General features: G+C 34.2%; 2 protein-coding genes across 2 annotated transcripts in view; one reads left to right on the top strand and one right to left on the bottom strand.

Annotated features, from left to right (window-relative positions):
• ptprr (protein tyrosine phosphatase receptor type R) overlaps window positions 1–3,587 on the bottom strand; it is a 34,284-nt gene extending 30,697 nt beyond the window's left edge. Inside the window, exons 1-2 of the mRNA XM_051107662.1 lie at window positions 3,377–3,587; window positions 2,067–2,359 (exon numbers count right to left, since the gene is read on the bottom strand). Coding sequence (XP_050963619.1) covers window positions 2,067–2,359; window positions 3,377–3,434 — 351 coding nt within the window. The 5' untranslated portion in view covers window positions 3,435–3,587. The remainder of the gene's footprint in view (window positions 1–2,066; window positions 2,360–3,376) is intronic.
• A 2,914-nt stretch (window positions 3,588–6,501) lies between these two features.
• Window positions 6,502–16,342, top strand: rab21 (RAB21, member RAS oncogene family). The gene is made up of 7 exons (XM_051107688.1): window positions 6,502–6,854; window positions 8,814–8,873; window positions 10,017–10,124; window positions 10,305–10,368; window positions 10,891–10,945; window positions 13,200–13,288; window positions 15,612–16,342. The coding sequence occupies exons 1-7, from the start codon at window positions 6,723–6,725 to the stop codon at window positions 15,752–15,754; spliced, it is 651 nt and encodes a 216-aa protein (XP_050963645.1). The 5' UTR covers window positions 6,502–6,722; the 3' UTR covers window positions 15,755–16,342.
• Window positions 16,343–16,785: the final 443 nt, after the last annotated feature.

Here is a 16,785-nt window from a genome sequence, read left to right on the forward strand (position 1 = left end):
ATCATGCTCTTGAGCAAAATAAGCAAGCTAACATGCATTACAATCTATATATTTCATTTCATATACAGTTGTGGTCAAAAGCTTACATACACTTTGAAGAATCTGCAAAATGTTCATCATTTTACCAAAATAGGAGGGATCATAAAAACTGCATGTTATTTTTTATTTAGTACTGACCTGAATAATATATTTCACATAAAAGATGTTTACATATAGTCCACAAGAGAAAATAATAGAATAAATTATAAAAATGACCCAGATCAAAAGTTTACATATGCTTGATTCTTAATACTGTGTTGTTAACTGAACGATCCACAGCGGGGGCAGGGGGTTCTTTGTTTTGTTTTGTTTTTCTTTTAGTGATAGTTGTTCGTGAGTCACTTGTTTGTCCTGAACAGTTATACTGCCCGCTGCTCTTCAGAACAATCCTTCAGGTTTTTCTTTGGTTTTTCAGCATTTTTGTGTATTGAACCCTTTCCAACAATGACTGTATGATTTTGAGATCCAGATTTTTGAGGGACTAATATGCAACTATTACAAAAGGTTGAAACGCTCACTGATGCTTCAGAAGGAAACACAATGCATTAAGAGCCAGAGAGTGAAAACTGGGGGTGAATTTGATGATAAGGATTAATTTTACTTATTTTGAAGTATCTTCTGTAGCTTCTGAATATTAAATGAAAAAAAATATGATATTTAGGAAAAATAAGAATAATGTACACATCTTCATTCTGTTCAAAAGTTTACACCCCTGGCTCTTCATGCGTTGTTTTTCCTTCTGAAGCATCAGTGAGTGTTCGATCCTTCTGTAATTGTTGCATATGAGTCCCTCAGTTGTCCTCAGTGTGAGAAGATGGATCTCAAAATCATACAGTCATTGTTGGAAAGGGTTCAAATACACAAAATTGCTGAAAAACCAAAGAATTTGTGGGATTCTGAAGGATTTTTCTGAGGAACAACGGGCAGTTTAACTGTTCAGGACAAACAAGGGACTCGTAAACAACTATTACTAAACAAAAAAACAGCTGTGGACCATTCAGGTAACAACATAGTATTAAGAATCAAGCGTATGTGAACTTTTGAATAGGGTCATTTTTACAAATGCAACTATTATTTTTTCTTGTGGACTATATGTAAACGTCTTTTATGTGAAATATTTTATTAAGGTCAGTACTAAATAAACAATAACATGCATTTTGTATGATCCTTTTTATTTTGGTAAAATAATTACATTTTGCACATTCTGCAAGGTGTAGGTAAACACTTAACCTCAACTGTACTGTATATACAAAATTCATTTTACGCCTCTTTTGTTTGTCAAGAGAGTGAAAGGGCTGTTTATGAAGATTGCGCATGTGTGAATGTGCTCTGCAAGAGGAAATCGATGATTGAATCAAACATTTGTAAACAAAGCAAATGGAGAACAAATATAGCAAAGTAGTTACCAGACAATATGTTTGTTATTTACAGCAATAACCTGACTTTAATTTGATTTTAAATGATTAATCTATTGCTCCACCTGCATAACGACATTCTATAACGTTGAATCAGCATTGGTTTGAAAACAGATGCGCAACAAAGTAACAGTTCTGAGTAGTTCTCCAAAAATATATATTAAGGCACATAAGCAGCAAGCTACCTTGTTGTACGGAAAATGCACCCCTGAACAACTACTCTAACAACGACCTAACATTGTCAACTTCCAGCACATTGCAAACATCGCTTAACTACCGGTTTTCCTGTCAGTAACAGTCGTGTCTTAGTCACACACAGGTGTAAGTTTGGAAATAAGTATCAGTTACTTATAATATCGAATTCCTGTAATTTCTCACTAGAAAAAAAAAAAACACTTATATATATTTTTATTAAACTCATGTTTAAAACAACAAATGTGTGTGCATATTTGTTTGTATACTGTACGTCTTTAAACATTTGTGCTGGTAAAAATGTCAGTCATCTTATCCAACCATTTTTTTTGTTATTAATTAATTCTACACCCCAGGCTTCTACATTTTTGCACTACAATCTCAAGACAACAAAAAATCACAAGCTGTGTAGGCGCTCACCATTGTGACCGTATGGTGGGCAGATACTGGCTTGTTCTCCACATGGTCAATGTTTTGCAGGAAGTTGACATCTGATTGCCTCTGTGGAGTTCTCTGAAAATGGGATTCTAGAAACACTGCAGGCATCAGCTTAGCCACCCGTCCACGGGACTGGGTCTGAAGCAATTCCCCATTAAATCCTAAAGGCTTTTCCTGACTGAGAACACCCATGTGCTGGAACATGGGGCCAGTCATTCCATTAGCTAAACGTCGACGCGGAATCTGATAAACTTCATCGTCCACAGAGATGCCCCCTGAAACAGACAAACAAAGAAAAAAAAAAGTCTTTTCTTTCTTTTTTTCAGATTATTAAAATGTTCCTCAGTAAGAAAAAAATCATTTTATGAACTGTTCACTGAAAGGTTATTTAGGGGAAACCTAAATGGTTAGTCTATGGGATTTTTGTGAAAACCCCTGTTTTAGAATCTTTATTTTTAAGAGTGTTGATGGACCCACAGATGACTGTAAATGTGGCTTGAGGCTTATGGAATAAGTTGGTTAACTCCAAAATGTAGTCTGTCATGATTTTTTCATCATCTCTCTCCAAACTAGCTTGCCCTTCTTTTTTAATTTGTAAATTAAACATTGCTTATTAGAGTACGCTATACAAATTTTTACTTCATAATTTCACATTTAATTCATTGTGTTACTTGCTGTTTCTTTGCAATTGTTTGTGAAATATACTACCAATTTCTGAGTGTTTTTTTCTGCACTCAAGTCAGTCTAAATAAATAATTTCTGCAAATGATCAATATGGTTATGTTAATTAAGTGCTAGATAAGTGAAGTAAGCTTAAGCCTATTATAACAAGCATAACCATAATTATTGAGTCTAACCACATGCAATATCAATTACAGTAATACTGTATGAGCATACACAGGCACAAAACAACCTAATAATGAACATATACTTTAAAAATTAACGTGTGCATAGCTTTCTACTGTACCTGATATAAGCTTCAGAAATTATTGAGATTGAGTGCATTATTATTCATTTTAGCACTGACTGACAAGATGATGATTAAATAAACATTTTCCTGTCGAATAAAGGTTCGTACATTTCACTTTGTTTTATGACTTGCATTGTTTATTTTAATTATATAAACTGGTTATATGTACCCCCTTCAGATGATCCCATTGCCCATATTATTAAACGCACAGCATGCATTTGTCAAATAAACGCCCAGCTCACTCATTACAATAGCGAATGAGAAAATTAATATAGCAGAAATTAAAACAAACAGCCGAAATCGACGTTGTTTTTAGCCTCACCTGTGACGTGCAATCCCATCAATGAAGAAATAACGACTAATGCCGTGTTGACGAACATGATTCTTCTTCTTGTACTACAAATACATTATGGCTTTATGAAGATCAGTCGAGGCTGCAGTGTCTCTGAGGTAAAGACACTGAAACGATGGCTGTTTAATGCAATAATTCTGCATCTGCTGTAGAACACACACCCCGATGTGTCTCTCTAGCGCTGAGGGGATCCATTTAGCGAATCGATTCAGTTGGTTGATTCATTTCAATGAACCAATTCAGACGCCGATCCAAATATATGTTATGTTCGTTCCATATCAGTACATTAATAGAGCATCTTTCAAAACTACTGTGTATTTTTGTCAAATACTACAATAGTGAAATGAGAACGAGGCATTGTGTTTTATAACTAGTCCCATTGTTCATTCCAGCTTTGTTCTATATTTAGTTCTGTAGGTTGTGTTACTGTAAATACTATGTTGTTTAGTATTCAAACATCCAGCCACTTCACAAACAAAGTTCTTGTAGTCCAGTGATTCACACTGGACGTTCTTGTGATTCTGTTTGAATGAATCTTAAGAACCGATTAAAAAACCGATTTGTTCATGAATCACTAGTTCTCAGAAGAGAAAATGAGTAGGAGGTGAAAAACATAAGCTGAAAAATTAATAAGCTTTATTTGCCAATATGAGCACACATACAGTGCTTTTATAGGTAGCACTGAGACAATAAAATACCATAAAAATCCCTCAATAAATGAACAGATCTGCACATTAAATAATTTATTATTTTGACCATTAGCAGTATTAGTCACATTATTATATATTATTTCATCCACTGGATAATCAAAAATCTTGTGCTTTTTTTAAATATTATTATTTCAGCCACAATTCATAGACATCTAGGCTGTCTAAATTTAACAAGAACCAAGAAGACCTGGCAACTTTTAGACAAGGTTTAGTTGTTTAGAGTCTAGACAAGCTTATGATAGGCCTATGTTTATTGCCTGTGTTGTCCACATTTCTGCTCCATAATGCTGCAATATAATCAATGGAGTGACATTTTTATATGACAATACTGTATTTATGCATATAGCATTATATAGTACATAACAGTTATGTTAATATTAGCTAGATTGGCCAATTCCAGTTCTTACAAAGCATGAGTTTATTCATTGTGGAGGGTGGATGCTTTTTGTTCAGTTACGTCAAAAGACTTGATTTTATCAGATGCCTAATCCCAAGGCACCAAAACCTTAAAAGCGGTGTAGATATTAAAGCAGTCTTGCTAGAAATGTCACCCTTTGATTTGTCAGCATCACTTGGTTCTTTGTGTGAAAACCTTTCATAGGTCAGATTTGATCAAGGAAAGACCAAACGACAAAGTCACATGGGCTCTTCATTCAGAACCAAGCATTCCTGCTCTGTAAGATGTGTTGGGCTTTGATATAGCACGAATCAGACAACTATAGACAGACAGGCAGACAGACAGTAAGATATATAGATTTTTTTCAGTTTCCCTATGAATCTCCTCAAGCATTCTTGATCCTCAAGCACGTCTCACCGGCCTCACCGCCATCTTCAAAACCTCATAAACACTCAAGATGAGAGGCATCACAAATCCTCCAATTTTTACTCATGCACTATTAAGAGGATATATAGGATGTTATTTATTCCGTTCCTAAACAAATTTAGATCTGCCAGTCTCACTGCTGCGTCGTCTTGTGGCAAACATGCAGCTCTCTGCTGTTGCCATGGTAATCTGATGTCTGACATTCACCATGCAGCAACAAGCATCCCTGCCAAAATGCATCGCCCAAAATAGATCTGATGTATTTTATGTGATTAGTCTGCACTCCTGCAGCTGAAACCATCGTGGATTTGAAATGGTTTGAAAGCCTTTTGACTGTTCTTCATTTTTGGACAGTGATCGATATTTTACACACGACTAATTTAACATGAATTTTATTTTTTATATACTTGTATATATCTTTTGTTAGTTCGATTTAAAAAGTAACAGACAAAAGACTTACATAAAAGTCATATTTTAGTAGATTAGCCTATTAAAGTTTATTAATATTTTTAAATAATTAATATATGAAGAGTTCAGATGCAAAACCAGCTAAAAGCCATCTTGGTCAAAAATGAGATGTCCATCAAATACTTTTTCTTCAAACTCGCTAAAATACCAGCCTCAGCCCAGTCAGAAGTACCAGTACTTACATAGAAACCTATACATCTGAGCCTGATAAAAATGCATTTTTAAAAGACGTGAAATGGATTTAGCTGGTTTTGCATCTGAACTCTTCATATATATATATATATATATATATATATTTGCTAGGTTACCGTACTATATAATCAGTTATTATATTCCTATTCCTGAAAGTCTTTCATTTTTTAAATATATATATATATATATATATATATATTTTTTTTTTTAACTAATTAATAAAATACTTATTATACCTAAATACCTTATTCATATTTTACGTGGAATATGTCAGTTTAGCGCTGGTGTATGATATGGTATCTGCTGCTTTTAAAAGTCATATGACTTTCTAGCAACTACTGTCACTTCTGAATATATAAAAATACTCCGTTGATAGAATGGAAATAAAACGCCGAAATGGGAAGGGCTTAATGATCCGGATGTTATCTTTGATTAGTCAGGTATGTTTTATTTAAATAATAATTCCCAATTTTTGTTATCTATTCTCTTTACATTTTAATTTAAATGTCAATTTAGGTTCATAATTACTATTATTTAGTTGCAAATCATTGTCCAGGCCACGGTTGTCGCGTGATTTCTGTTATTTTTTCTCTGCGCTGATCAGGATGGACCAGTCACAGTCGGTTTTGATTACCCGTTGGCTTTTGATAAAGCATTTTTTAGAGAATGCTGACGCGGGTTTACATGTATATTTAAATTAGTTAAAGCTTTTAAACTACACATTTAATATGGTTATACATTTTAGCACTCGAATGTCTGTAGAAAGATATTAAACGTCCTGAGGAATGAACGCAGCTCAATGAAAGAATGATCTGCCTGGGCCACCGCGCGCCCCCTGCAGGAATAGAGCGTGTGTGTGTCATAGGAAACAGCCAAACTGGCCCAGTTGATCACCTGACCCCCACTCCGTAACGTCACAGAGGGGAACGCCATTAGATTGATGGCAGAGCTTCATCAGGAGTGAATCAGTGATTAATAGTGGAATCAGCGCGAAGACTTCATGCGAAGCGCGGATCGGTGGCTGTTTGTGTCTGTTGCTGTCATCTGTGGATCTCTATGGCTGCTGTGATCGGCTAGGGGCTCGAATCAGGCTTTGTTTTTGTGTCAGGCAGAGAGTTTGGGCATGGCGGCGGCTGGAGGGAAGACGTACTCGTTCAAGGTGGTGCTGCTGGGGGAGGGCTGCGTCGGCAAAACATCGCTGGTGTTGCGATACTGTGAGAACAAATTCAACGACAAACACATCACCACTCTTCAGGTGAGAGAGTCAGCTCTCGATCTGTCCATTATTAAAAGCATGATCCAGTCTTCACTCGTTTATTTGTGGTTTTATATTGTTGTAGAAATAAATACATTTTAAGCTTTTCGGTTTATTTAACGATTTATTTGTTTGTCAAACTCTTTTGCTCTCAAGTTTTTAAAACTGTTTTGTTTTCGTTATCGCAGTAGTTTATAGGCCTATATAATGGGAGATATATAGCACTATAATGGTACAATAATAAATACAATATTTAAATACTGTGTGTTGTAAATACTGTATATAAGATGTATATATTAAAATGCAACTATATATCAAATACATATCATATTTAACTTGAAATGTCAAGCAGTGGCCTGTAGTGTGACATGCTATATGCTATGCTTTCGTTTTTAATTTGACGAATTGTTCATTGTGCAATTTTTCATGTTACTACATGGAATTATTGTACTTAAAATCATTGTAAACATTTACCTTTAACCGCAAAGCATGATGTAGGCCCTTACTTAAATAACTTAAGTAGTTATTCATTAACTACTATATATATATTCAGGTAGAGGACGCTTTTTGTTCTTTTCTGTTATTTTCTCTTTTTTATAAGAACCAAAACTTTTAATTTGTGATGTGTACACAAAGTATTGTTGTCAGCAGTATTTGCTTATGATGGATGAGAAGTAACAGAACGAAGGTCAGAAAATGTCGTACTTTTTATTTGGATTTTACATCATTACAAAATACATCCAAGTTTTTTTGTATACTAGTTAACTTTAATTACTAAACTTATGGGTTATCTATTCCAACATTTTGTCTCATTGCCAAAACAATAAAAAACAAAAAAAAAAAAATCCATATCACACATCATTGTCAAAACATGCTTGGATTATCATAGCCATGACATCTTTATCACAGGACATGTGATAAATCACATACAGTACACCACTGTTTAAAAGTTTGGGGTTGCTCAGCAAAGCTGACTTTCTTTGATTAAAAAAATGCAGAATGCACAATAATTATGTAAAATAACATTAAGATTTATAATGACTGTTTTCTATACTAATATATTTTGAATTAAATTTGTTCCTGTGATAGGAAACCCAAGTTTTCAGGAGCATTACTCCAGTCTTGACTTGAGTGTCACGTGATTCTTCAGATAACGTTCTGATATGCCTTTTTTATGCTCAAGAAACATTGATAAAGTGTTATCTGTTATCGAGACAAAGGGTGTGCATTATTTATTTTACATAGCTTTAAATATATATTTACAGGGTTAGTTCACCTGTTTATAGTTTACTCACCCTCATATGGTAACCAGCATTCTTCAAAACATCGTCTTTTGTATTCAACAGAAGAAAGAAAGTTATACAGGTTTAGTAACCACATTAGGGTAAATGAATTCTGATAGAATTTTCACCTTTGAGTGAAAACTCCTTTTGAATAAGCAGTATGATTTAAGAAATAGAGCTGTTTTAAATTAGTTTTTTTGTTTGTTTGTTTTGAAATGTCTGTAGTATAAAAAACAAACTTTAAATATAATGGAAGTCCATCAATGTTTTCATCAGTCTGGTTGAGTGTGGTATGAGGATAGACTCATAATAGTTTATCCATGTTACTGTGTAACAGATTGTAAAACATGCAGAAAAGGCTGCTATGGCCTTGACGTAACACTAAGAAACATTTAAGTTATATGTTAGCAATAAATGTTTCCAAGGCATATAATATGTAATGAATGGCAAAATTTCCAAAACGAATAAGTACATCATTACGTTGTTTGTAAGTAGCTTAATATTACGCATGCTTATAAATGTTATTGAACATTATAGTAAAGTATCTGCACTGCTGTGTTTAAATGTCTTTAGAAAACTGTAGCAGTAATTGGTGCATCAAATGAGATTTCAGAAGTGTGAAATGTAAACGACTTAAACCTTTTGAGTAAGCATCAATTTATGCCTTTGTTTGCAGGCATCGTTTCTCACAAAGAAGCTCAACATCACAGGAAAGAGAGTAAATCTGGCTATATGGGTGAGTCACACATATTCCACAGTATGATTGTAGCATTTGTGTAGAGGTTAATCTTCAATAAAAGCTTTAGCAAAGTTTGTGTTTTGCATAGATGTTACTGATCTCTGAGAATTAACAGCAGGTGCTTAATGGTTGGATGCTTTCTTACAGCAGCATAAAATCTGGTGCCGTTCACATCCTATTTCACATATTTAATGAGAAAGTACAACTGGACTTGTGTTTCCCAATATATTATTTCAAGTGCATTGTTAAAAGTAGCTGTTACCAGAAAATGAAGCCCCGTGATTGGAGGGGATGTCAGCTGTATTAAAAAAGTTTTTTTGACTTTGAATTGTTTATTGACTTCAAGAGTCAAACACGAGAAAGTGTCAGAATTGTGCCTTACTTCAAAGTTCCTGACAGGAATTTATTCAGTCAGTTGTCTGCAGAATGCGAGATACTTCTACAGTTGTTGCAAAAATTGTTTAAACGCATAATTCAGTAATAAAACGCTTCTGAGTAGCTAATTGGTTCTTCCAAGCTGCCAATGCAGCCAATCAGTCTCTCTCTCCTATCTGTGAAATCTTATTTATTTTCATCCCTAGCCTCTATGTTAAGAGCTAATCAGACTAACTAGCAGTTAGTCAAGAAGTATTAAGTCTTATTTTTTAGATTGAAGTTAGACCAATCTACATTTGTATGTAACTGATTTAAACAAGTTATAACCAGTCTTAAACAAAAACATAGATGACAAACCTGTAAGACTAGTCTACGTTTTTTTTTTTTTATGCAACCGGGCACGGCTCAGTCCTTTTTAGTCCTTCTCCATCCCAGTATCACTTCTCTAGGTCTGCTATAAAGGATTTCTCCCTATTTTACCTAGCAGTCACATATATTTTAATCCCTGTATTTTCTCAGTATGTTTTAGCTTTTTTAATGCTAGAAGCCGCATTGCATATCACATCCTCCAACACCAATCCTACCTACACTTGATTCTTTTGAAAAAAAGTTAAATCTGTTTCAAGAGTTGTCATGATTGAAGAAAATTGCTGCTAATTTTTAGTTAAGGGGAGAAGAGTATTTTCTCAGTCAAAGTTTTTGTTACCTGATGTGTTACAGTTGCCGTTCCTTTATATATTACATGTGTGTTTACGTTTATCACAGGACACTGCTGGTCAGGAACGTTTTCATGCCCTTGGACCCATCTACTACAGAGATTCCAATGGTGCACTATTGGTGTACGACGTCACAGATGAGGACTCGTTTCAGAAGGTGAATGTTTTCTCACTTACGTATACTTTAAAAGGGTAAAATCAGCTGATAAATGTATTGAATCAGTTTTGAAGTTGTCTATTGTGCTCCAAGACACAGTATTATTTGTCTCAAAAATAGTATTGTGGCTTGTAGATAAATGCGGTAAAAACGACAGACTAACTTTTGTTTTCTTCACAGGTGAAGAATTGGGTAAAAGAATTAAGGAAAATGTTGGGGAATGAGATCTGTTTATGTATAGTAGGTGAGTAACATTGATGTTTTGTAGTCTAGCAGTCTGAAGTTGAATTCTACAGATGTCTTTTTCGTTTTTTGCACTGGTGGGAAATCTGTCAAATAGATGTAAACATGCTACAGCAGGGTTATGGAAAATGGGATAGAATTTTAAAATTGTAATTACCTGGGGAACTCACAGAAAATTATTAAATCATGGGAATAGCTCATTTTTCCATATTTGTGCATCCTTAAAATATTTCTTCACTTATAACAAATTTGCACAAGCTCAAAAAGATTTAGTAGAAATTGTTAAAGGACTGGAAAAAGTGGCTTAAGCTGAGTAATGATTTTCTTATTAAAGCTGCTATACAGCACATTTTTGGATTTCTCTTATATTTGATTAAGTTTGCATCATTGATTCTGTTAATTTTTGTTTATTACTCTGAAGCTGCTTTGAAACAATCTGTATATATCTGTAAATACAGTTAACTTGACTTCATTTCCATTAAACTATAGTGGTGTAATATTTATGGGTATGATATTTTTCTAGGCAATAAAATTGACCTGGAAAAGGAGCGACATGTTTCAGTGGAGGAAGCAGAGGGGTATGTACTTCTCGCATGTTTGCTGTGTTTCTACATAATTTTTTAATATGCATTGTGGATAACAGACCATATGAAGGAAACCTTGTCTTTCTTTTTAATGTGTGGTTTTGTACATGCAAATTGACACCTTTTTAAAACTGTTCTATAGCTCTATTTGGTTTTATCTTTCTTAAAATATAAACATTCTTAAATTTGGCTCAACAACCTCATTATTATCGGCAAAAATTCTTGGATCATGTATCAGTAGCAGCAATAATTGGAGATCAATGTCATGGCATGCAAATCCCAGAACATATTTCTATCTTTACAGCTAAAGCTTGTGCTGGAAAATGTAGAAAATGGACAAAAACGAAAATCTTAATCTTCAGGTTATATTGGCTTGTCTGGTAAAGAGAAAGCAGACGTTGAAAAGGAGGCTCTCAACTTAAATATGTAATAATGTAAAACCTCTGATCTTAGAACATTTATAAAATCTTAAATTGATAACATGTAGCAGCTGGAATGGGATGAATGCCGTAGATATGAATAAATTCTAGTATTAGAAGAATGTTTTTTTAATAATTTCAGATTTGGGTATGATCAAGTTGTTTTAACTAGGTGCCGTTTAAGGCATACCAAACTCACACATAGTTATTCATTAAAAAGTGAACCACCTTCATAATGCCTTCCTTGTCAAACTACAATGACTTTATTATCGTTATTAATAAACATAATTAGACAACGATTTTATTCAGAGATGTGTTTAACTGATATATTTAAAAAGCATCACCTGAATGTATTTTACATTTTTTGTGTAGTATTAATCTTAAATGTCTTACATAGCTACTTGTTAATTGTATTACTTTTGTTATTTATTCCATGTTTGGTATGAAGTTAGACTTGACTGTGTACATGGCATAAATAAATAAATAAATATGGCTCCGGTGATCAGCTATCAGTAGTGTTGGTTAATCAGTAATCAGATTTGGTTTGTAAAATACTGTATAGGTCAAAGTGAATTGAGACAGACCTATTCAGCAATGTGTCTATATAATGACTAGAATGTCTTTATGTATTTAGGTTTTATATGTAGTATAAATATAAAAACACACAGTTTAAAATATTCTTAATCTATTATGTCTTTCACATGGTATATTATACTTTTTGACTGAGGGTGTATGAAGATCACATGTACTAAAAGACTGGTCACATGTTTAAAACAATCACAAGATCAGTCCACACAAGTGGATATAAAAAAAGTCTACACACCCCTGTGAAAGTTGCAGTTTTTTTGAGGAAAAAAAGCAGCAAGTCAGATCCCCTTCCTTTTTCAACCTTTAATGTAATATTGTAATCCACAAAATGAGTAAAAAGTGATCTGTGCACACCATATTTTTTGTTCATGTGCACTCGTAACTTGCTTACAGCAATCTATTTTTCATCTGGGCTATGTGGTAGATTGGCCAGATGGAAACCATTACTCGCAAAAAAAAAAAAAGCCCACCTAAACCGCCGAAACCCAGGGGGCAAAATGTTTTATGATCTGATGAAACCATTCAACTTTTGGGCCATGACATCAACTGAATTTCATCTTTTAGCTTGATAGTCATCTCAAACATGAAGCTAGTTTAAGAGTCTACGCCTAAATCTATTTGAAAAAACTTGACTGACTTGAATAACCTGTATACACGAGATACCCCTGCAATATGATCAATCTGGAGATGACAAATCAAGATGTGTTATTTTGATGGACTTTTATTGCAACCAAGCTATTTTAAGACATTCTTTGTTTTTATTTAAAAGTTTCTGTTTGTTACTTGAGTTTTATTGGTTTTAAAACCTCATTAACCCTTTGGGGTTTAAGGGGGTTTTGAGGTCATGGAGAAGTTCTGACATACCCTAACATTTGTGTTGTTTTAACGTATCTTAAAAATATAATTTAATTAAAAATATTATAATAAATTTATCTTGGATTCATTGTTTGGTTGTCAAAAACCCTTAATTATATCATGTTTGTCTAGACATTATTTACCCACTGTACAGTATGTGGAAGGAATGGAGCAAAACGTTTTTCATTAAATGGCCTGTTCTTATTCAGGGCCTTCAAGATAAACCTTAAGTCCAAAAATAATGTTGTTAATCAGTATTAATCAGTATATTTTGAAAACGTTTTGACAAAAAATATTTCAGATATGAGTGACATGTTATTCATGATGATGAGAATTCTATGAATTGCTTTATTGTCCTCAAAATGTTTTTTTCTTTTTTTTTCCAGATATGCAGAGTCAGTGGGTGCAAAACACTATCACACATCAGCCAAATTAAACAAAGGCATTGAGGAGCTGTTTCTGGACCTGTGTAAACGTATGTTATTTTTATATGCTGTGTACGCTGTCAGTTGTCCTTTTTTCCATAATACAGTGGGCTTTTCGATTAATCAAATTAAAACCTAAATCTAGATATATCTTGCAATTAACAAATTGCAAAGGCTGCAATTTAATTAAGTGAATTTGACAACAGTGATATTAGCTATGTTTGCATCATGGTTTTTTTGCACGCATTTTGAATTACTGCATCAGAAATGAGTGAAGAAAATGCCACGTTTTTAATAAAAATCCCATAAAACCATTGGGGTGGTTTTTGAATTGTGCGGAAAAGGGTTAATGCAAATAATAAGATATGGAAATGCATTTGCCAAATAAATTCCTCTATGCGCATCAAAAAAGTCATGTGACTGCTCTATAGGACAGCAAAACCTGTCTAACCAGTGGACCGATCTCGTTCCACAGCATCTGAAATGTTGTTATGGTCATTCTGAAATGCCCGAGCAAAGTCTGCCGTCAAAGTATTTCTGTATAATTGCCTTCCAGAACTATCTTACATGACTGTGTTCCCAAATAGCAGGCATCCACCTCTGAAAGAAATTATCACATTTATTGTGTTTCGTCTGCTCACTCTGAGGCGCAAGTAATGTATTATATATGAAAATTACTATATTCAGTGGTTTCTCTTACTTTTCTTAGTAATATATAGTGTCAGCTTATCAGGAAGTAACGATTTTGTTCTCTTTGACTTGTTGGATGGAAACGGTGCTTTTTCACAAACATTTTATGCGATATTCCAATTTTTGCACATAAGTTAAATTTGCAACTTTGGATGAAAACCTGGCTAGCGTAAATTATTTATCAGTGAATTTAGATTAAGGTTGTCATGTTTTCACAACAAAACCCACCCAGTTGCTAATCAAAACTAGCCCAATCGCATTTCAAGGGGGGGTTCACCCTTTAAAAATCGAGTTCCAGGATGTTTTTTTGTCAGGGTTCCCTGGTAAATTCGCATTTTAAGGGCTAAACATAAACCCGCGGACATCAAAAACAACCTGCGGCAACAGTGTTAAAGTAGCCCAATTCCATGGGAAAACTGCAGACTTGGCAACACTGATTTAGACTCTTCATGTTGTTTTTTCTTCTTCCCCCACTAATTGTCTTTCCCGAAAAAGTGATTAACACTTTTATTTAAGCAATGTGGGTTCCTTATACTAAATAGATTGCAGTCCTAAATCTGACAGAACCAAGTTTTTTAAAGAAGTCCACTTCCAGAACAAAAATGTACATATAATGTACTCACCCCCTTGTCATCCAAGATATTGATTTCTTTCTTTCTTCGGTCATAAAGAAATTTTTTTTTGAGGAAAACATTTCAGCATTTTTCTCCATATAAAGGACTGCTATGGTGCCCCGAGATTGAACTTCCAAAATGCAGTTTAAATGCAGCTTCAAATAATCCCAAATACGGTTGTAAATGATTTCAGTCGAGGAAGAAGGCTCTTATCTAGCGTAACAATCAGTTATTTTCATAAAAATAATACAATGTCAAATGCTCCTTTTGTTTTGCTCTGCCTGAACTCATTTTTTTTTTCCTGTTCATGACAGTTAGGGTATGTCGAAAAACTCCCATCTCATGTTCTCCCTCAACTTCAAAATATATCACCTATAAAACCCTATATCACCGTTTTACCTTTTTTATTAAGGTTGTTAGGTCCTCTTTGCATGTTCACTTTGCAAAGACTGGGTCGGTACTTCTGCAGCGATGTAGGGTGATTTTGAAATGATTTTTGAAGTTGAGGGTGAAAATACAATTGTTTTTCGACATACCCTAACTGTCTTGAACAACAGAGTTTAGGCAGAGCAAGACAAGACGAGTGTTTGAGATTAAAAAGTATTGAAATTGTTTTTTTTTTTTTAAATGAAAATAACTCATGCTAGATAAGACCCTTCTTCCTTGGTTGGGATCGTTTACAACTGCATTTGGGAGTGATTGGATGACAAGGGGTTGAGTACATTATCTGTACATTTTAGTTCTGGAAGTGGACTTCTCCTTTAAATGTAATCAGAGGGGTCACAGGCCTAAGGTAAACTCTTTAGGGATACTCCACCCAAAAATGAATATTCTCTAATTATTTACTCCCCTTCATGCCATCCCAGATGTGTATGACTAAATATATAGTATAGATGTATATCACTCTGGTTATCCACATGACCCCCAACTTTTTTTAAAACTCATACACGAGATTATCATATAGTGCATCATTGTACTTTTTTGTTGTTGTTGTTTTTTTGTTTTTTTTTTAATTATAGTTTGTTACTTATCTGTCTTTAATATTTGTCATTTTAATGTGTGTCTGTAGGCATGATGGAGACCGCTCAGGCGGAGGAGAGGTCGAGGGGGAACGGCGCGAGTCACACAAGCACAGCCCGGAGAGGTGTACAGATTGTCGACGATGATCCGCAAACTGCCATGCCCGCTGGAGGCTGTTGTACATCCGGCTAACACACTTACCCCCTTTTACCATACTTGGGACTGATAACGGCCTCTCTCGCCCTCCTCCGTGTAAGAACTGCCACTTCCCACAGCTACACCCATCTGCGACTGCTCTACAGCTCTGTCAAGTCACTTCTTTAACAGTTTTGTTCCTTTTTGAAAGGGTTGATTTGTAACTCCACCCTTTGCCGGCAGACTTTAGGGGTAAAAAGATGCCAGATTGACCTGTGCTGAAGATATTCAAATTATTACAAATAGGTACCAAATGATAATGCCCAGTCTTATTAAACACACATGCACTGATACGTTTCCCTAACAATCTGATATGTTAGCACTTTTTTTCTTATGGCAAGGTGTTGTGCATGTATAATCTTTAAAATCCTAGTTTTATTTTACGTCTAAGAAAAAAAAAAAGAAATTCTTTATTATTTAATAACTTATTTACAATTTCATCAAACATCTACATGTCCGAAGACCTTTGTACTACTTGTAATCGATGGGCTTGTTTCATTCTTATACAGTCTCATTCTTCTGTCATTCATATCTTCTGTATCTTTCTTAAAAATGCAACATTAAAATCCATCTAGAACATTTAAACTCCTTGTATATTTTGTCTTTCCTCTTCAGCTTGAGTTACCATTATCCAGAATTTGAAAAGTTAAAAAAATATTCTGTTGTTAGCTTGCTTAATTCTTTATAGGGAAAAAAATCAGATACTGTGTACTTTACTTTTAAAGATATCAATTGCAACAGTGAGTCAGAAAAGTGTACAGTATTCATCAATATTAATGTTGTATGAATGTATAATGAATAATATTGGCTGTGGTAAATGTTTTTTTTTTTTTTTTTTTTTTTTTTTTTTGGATTTGTGTTTTTTTTTAACTGCTACTTTTACAATGTTAATTGTGTTTTTTCCCCAAGACCTGAGCATTTGGACAGTACTAATAGCTTCCACAACCACATCACCTGTAAAAACTGAGGTGCAGCTGTGAACCTCCTGTGCCTTTAAATAAAAGTGTCTAGATTGACCCACCTGTTGT

The sequence above is a fragment of the Labeo rohita genome, chromosome 4, assembly GCF_022985175.1.
Source record: "Labeo rohita strain BAU-BD-2019 chromosome 4, IGBB_LRoh.1.0, whole genome shotgun sequence".
NCBI lineage: Eukaryota > Metazoa > Chordata > Actinopteri > Cypriniformes > Cyprinidae > Labeo > Labeo rohita.

What these genes read in the sequence shown, in the direction of transcription:
- rab21 (XM_051107688.1), top strand. Translation starts at nt 6,723, where the DNA reads ATGGCGGCGGCTGGAGGGAAGACGTACTCGTTCAAGGTGGTGCTGCTG. An exon ending in GATCTGTTTATGTATAGTAG is followed by an intron (nt 10,369 to 10,890) that starts GTGAGTAACATT and finishes ATATTTTTCTAG; the next exon opens with GCAATAAAATTGACCTGGAA. An exon ending in TCAGTGGAGGAAGCAGAGGG is followed by an intron (nt 10,946 to 13,199) that starts GTATGTACTTCT and finishes TTTTTTTTCCAG; the next exon opens with ATATGCAGAGTCAGTGGGTG.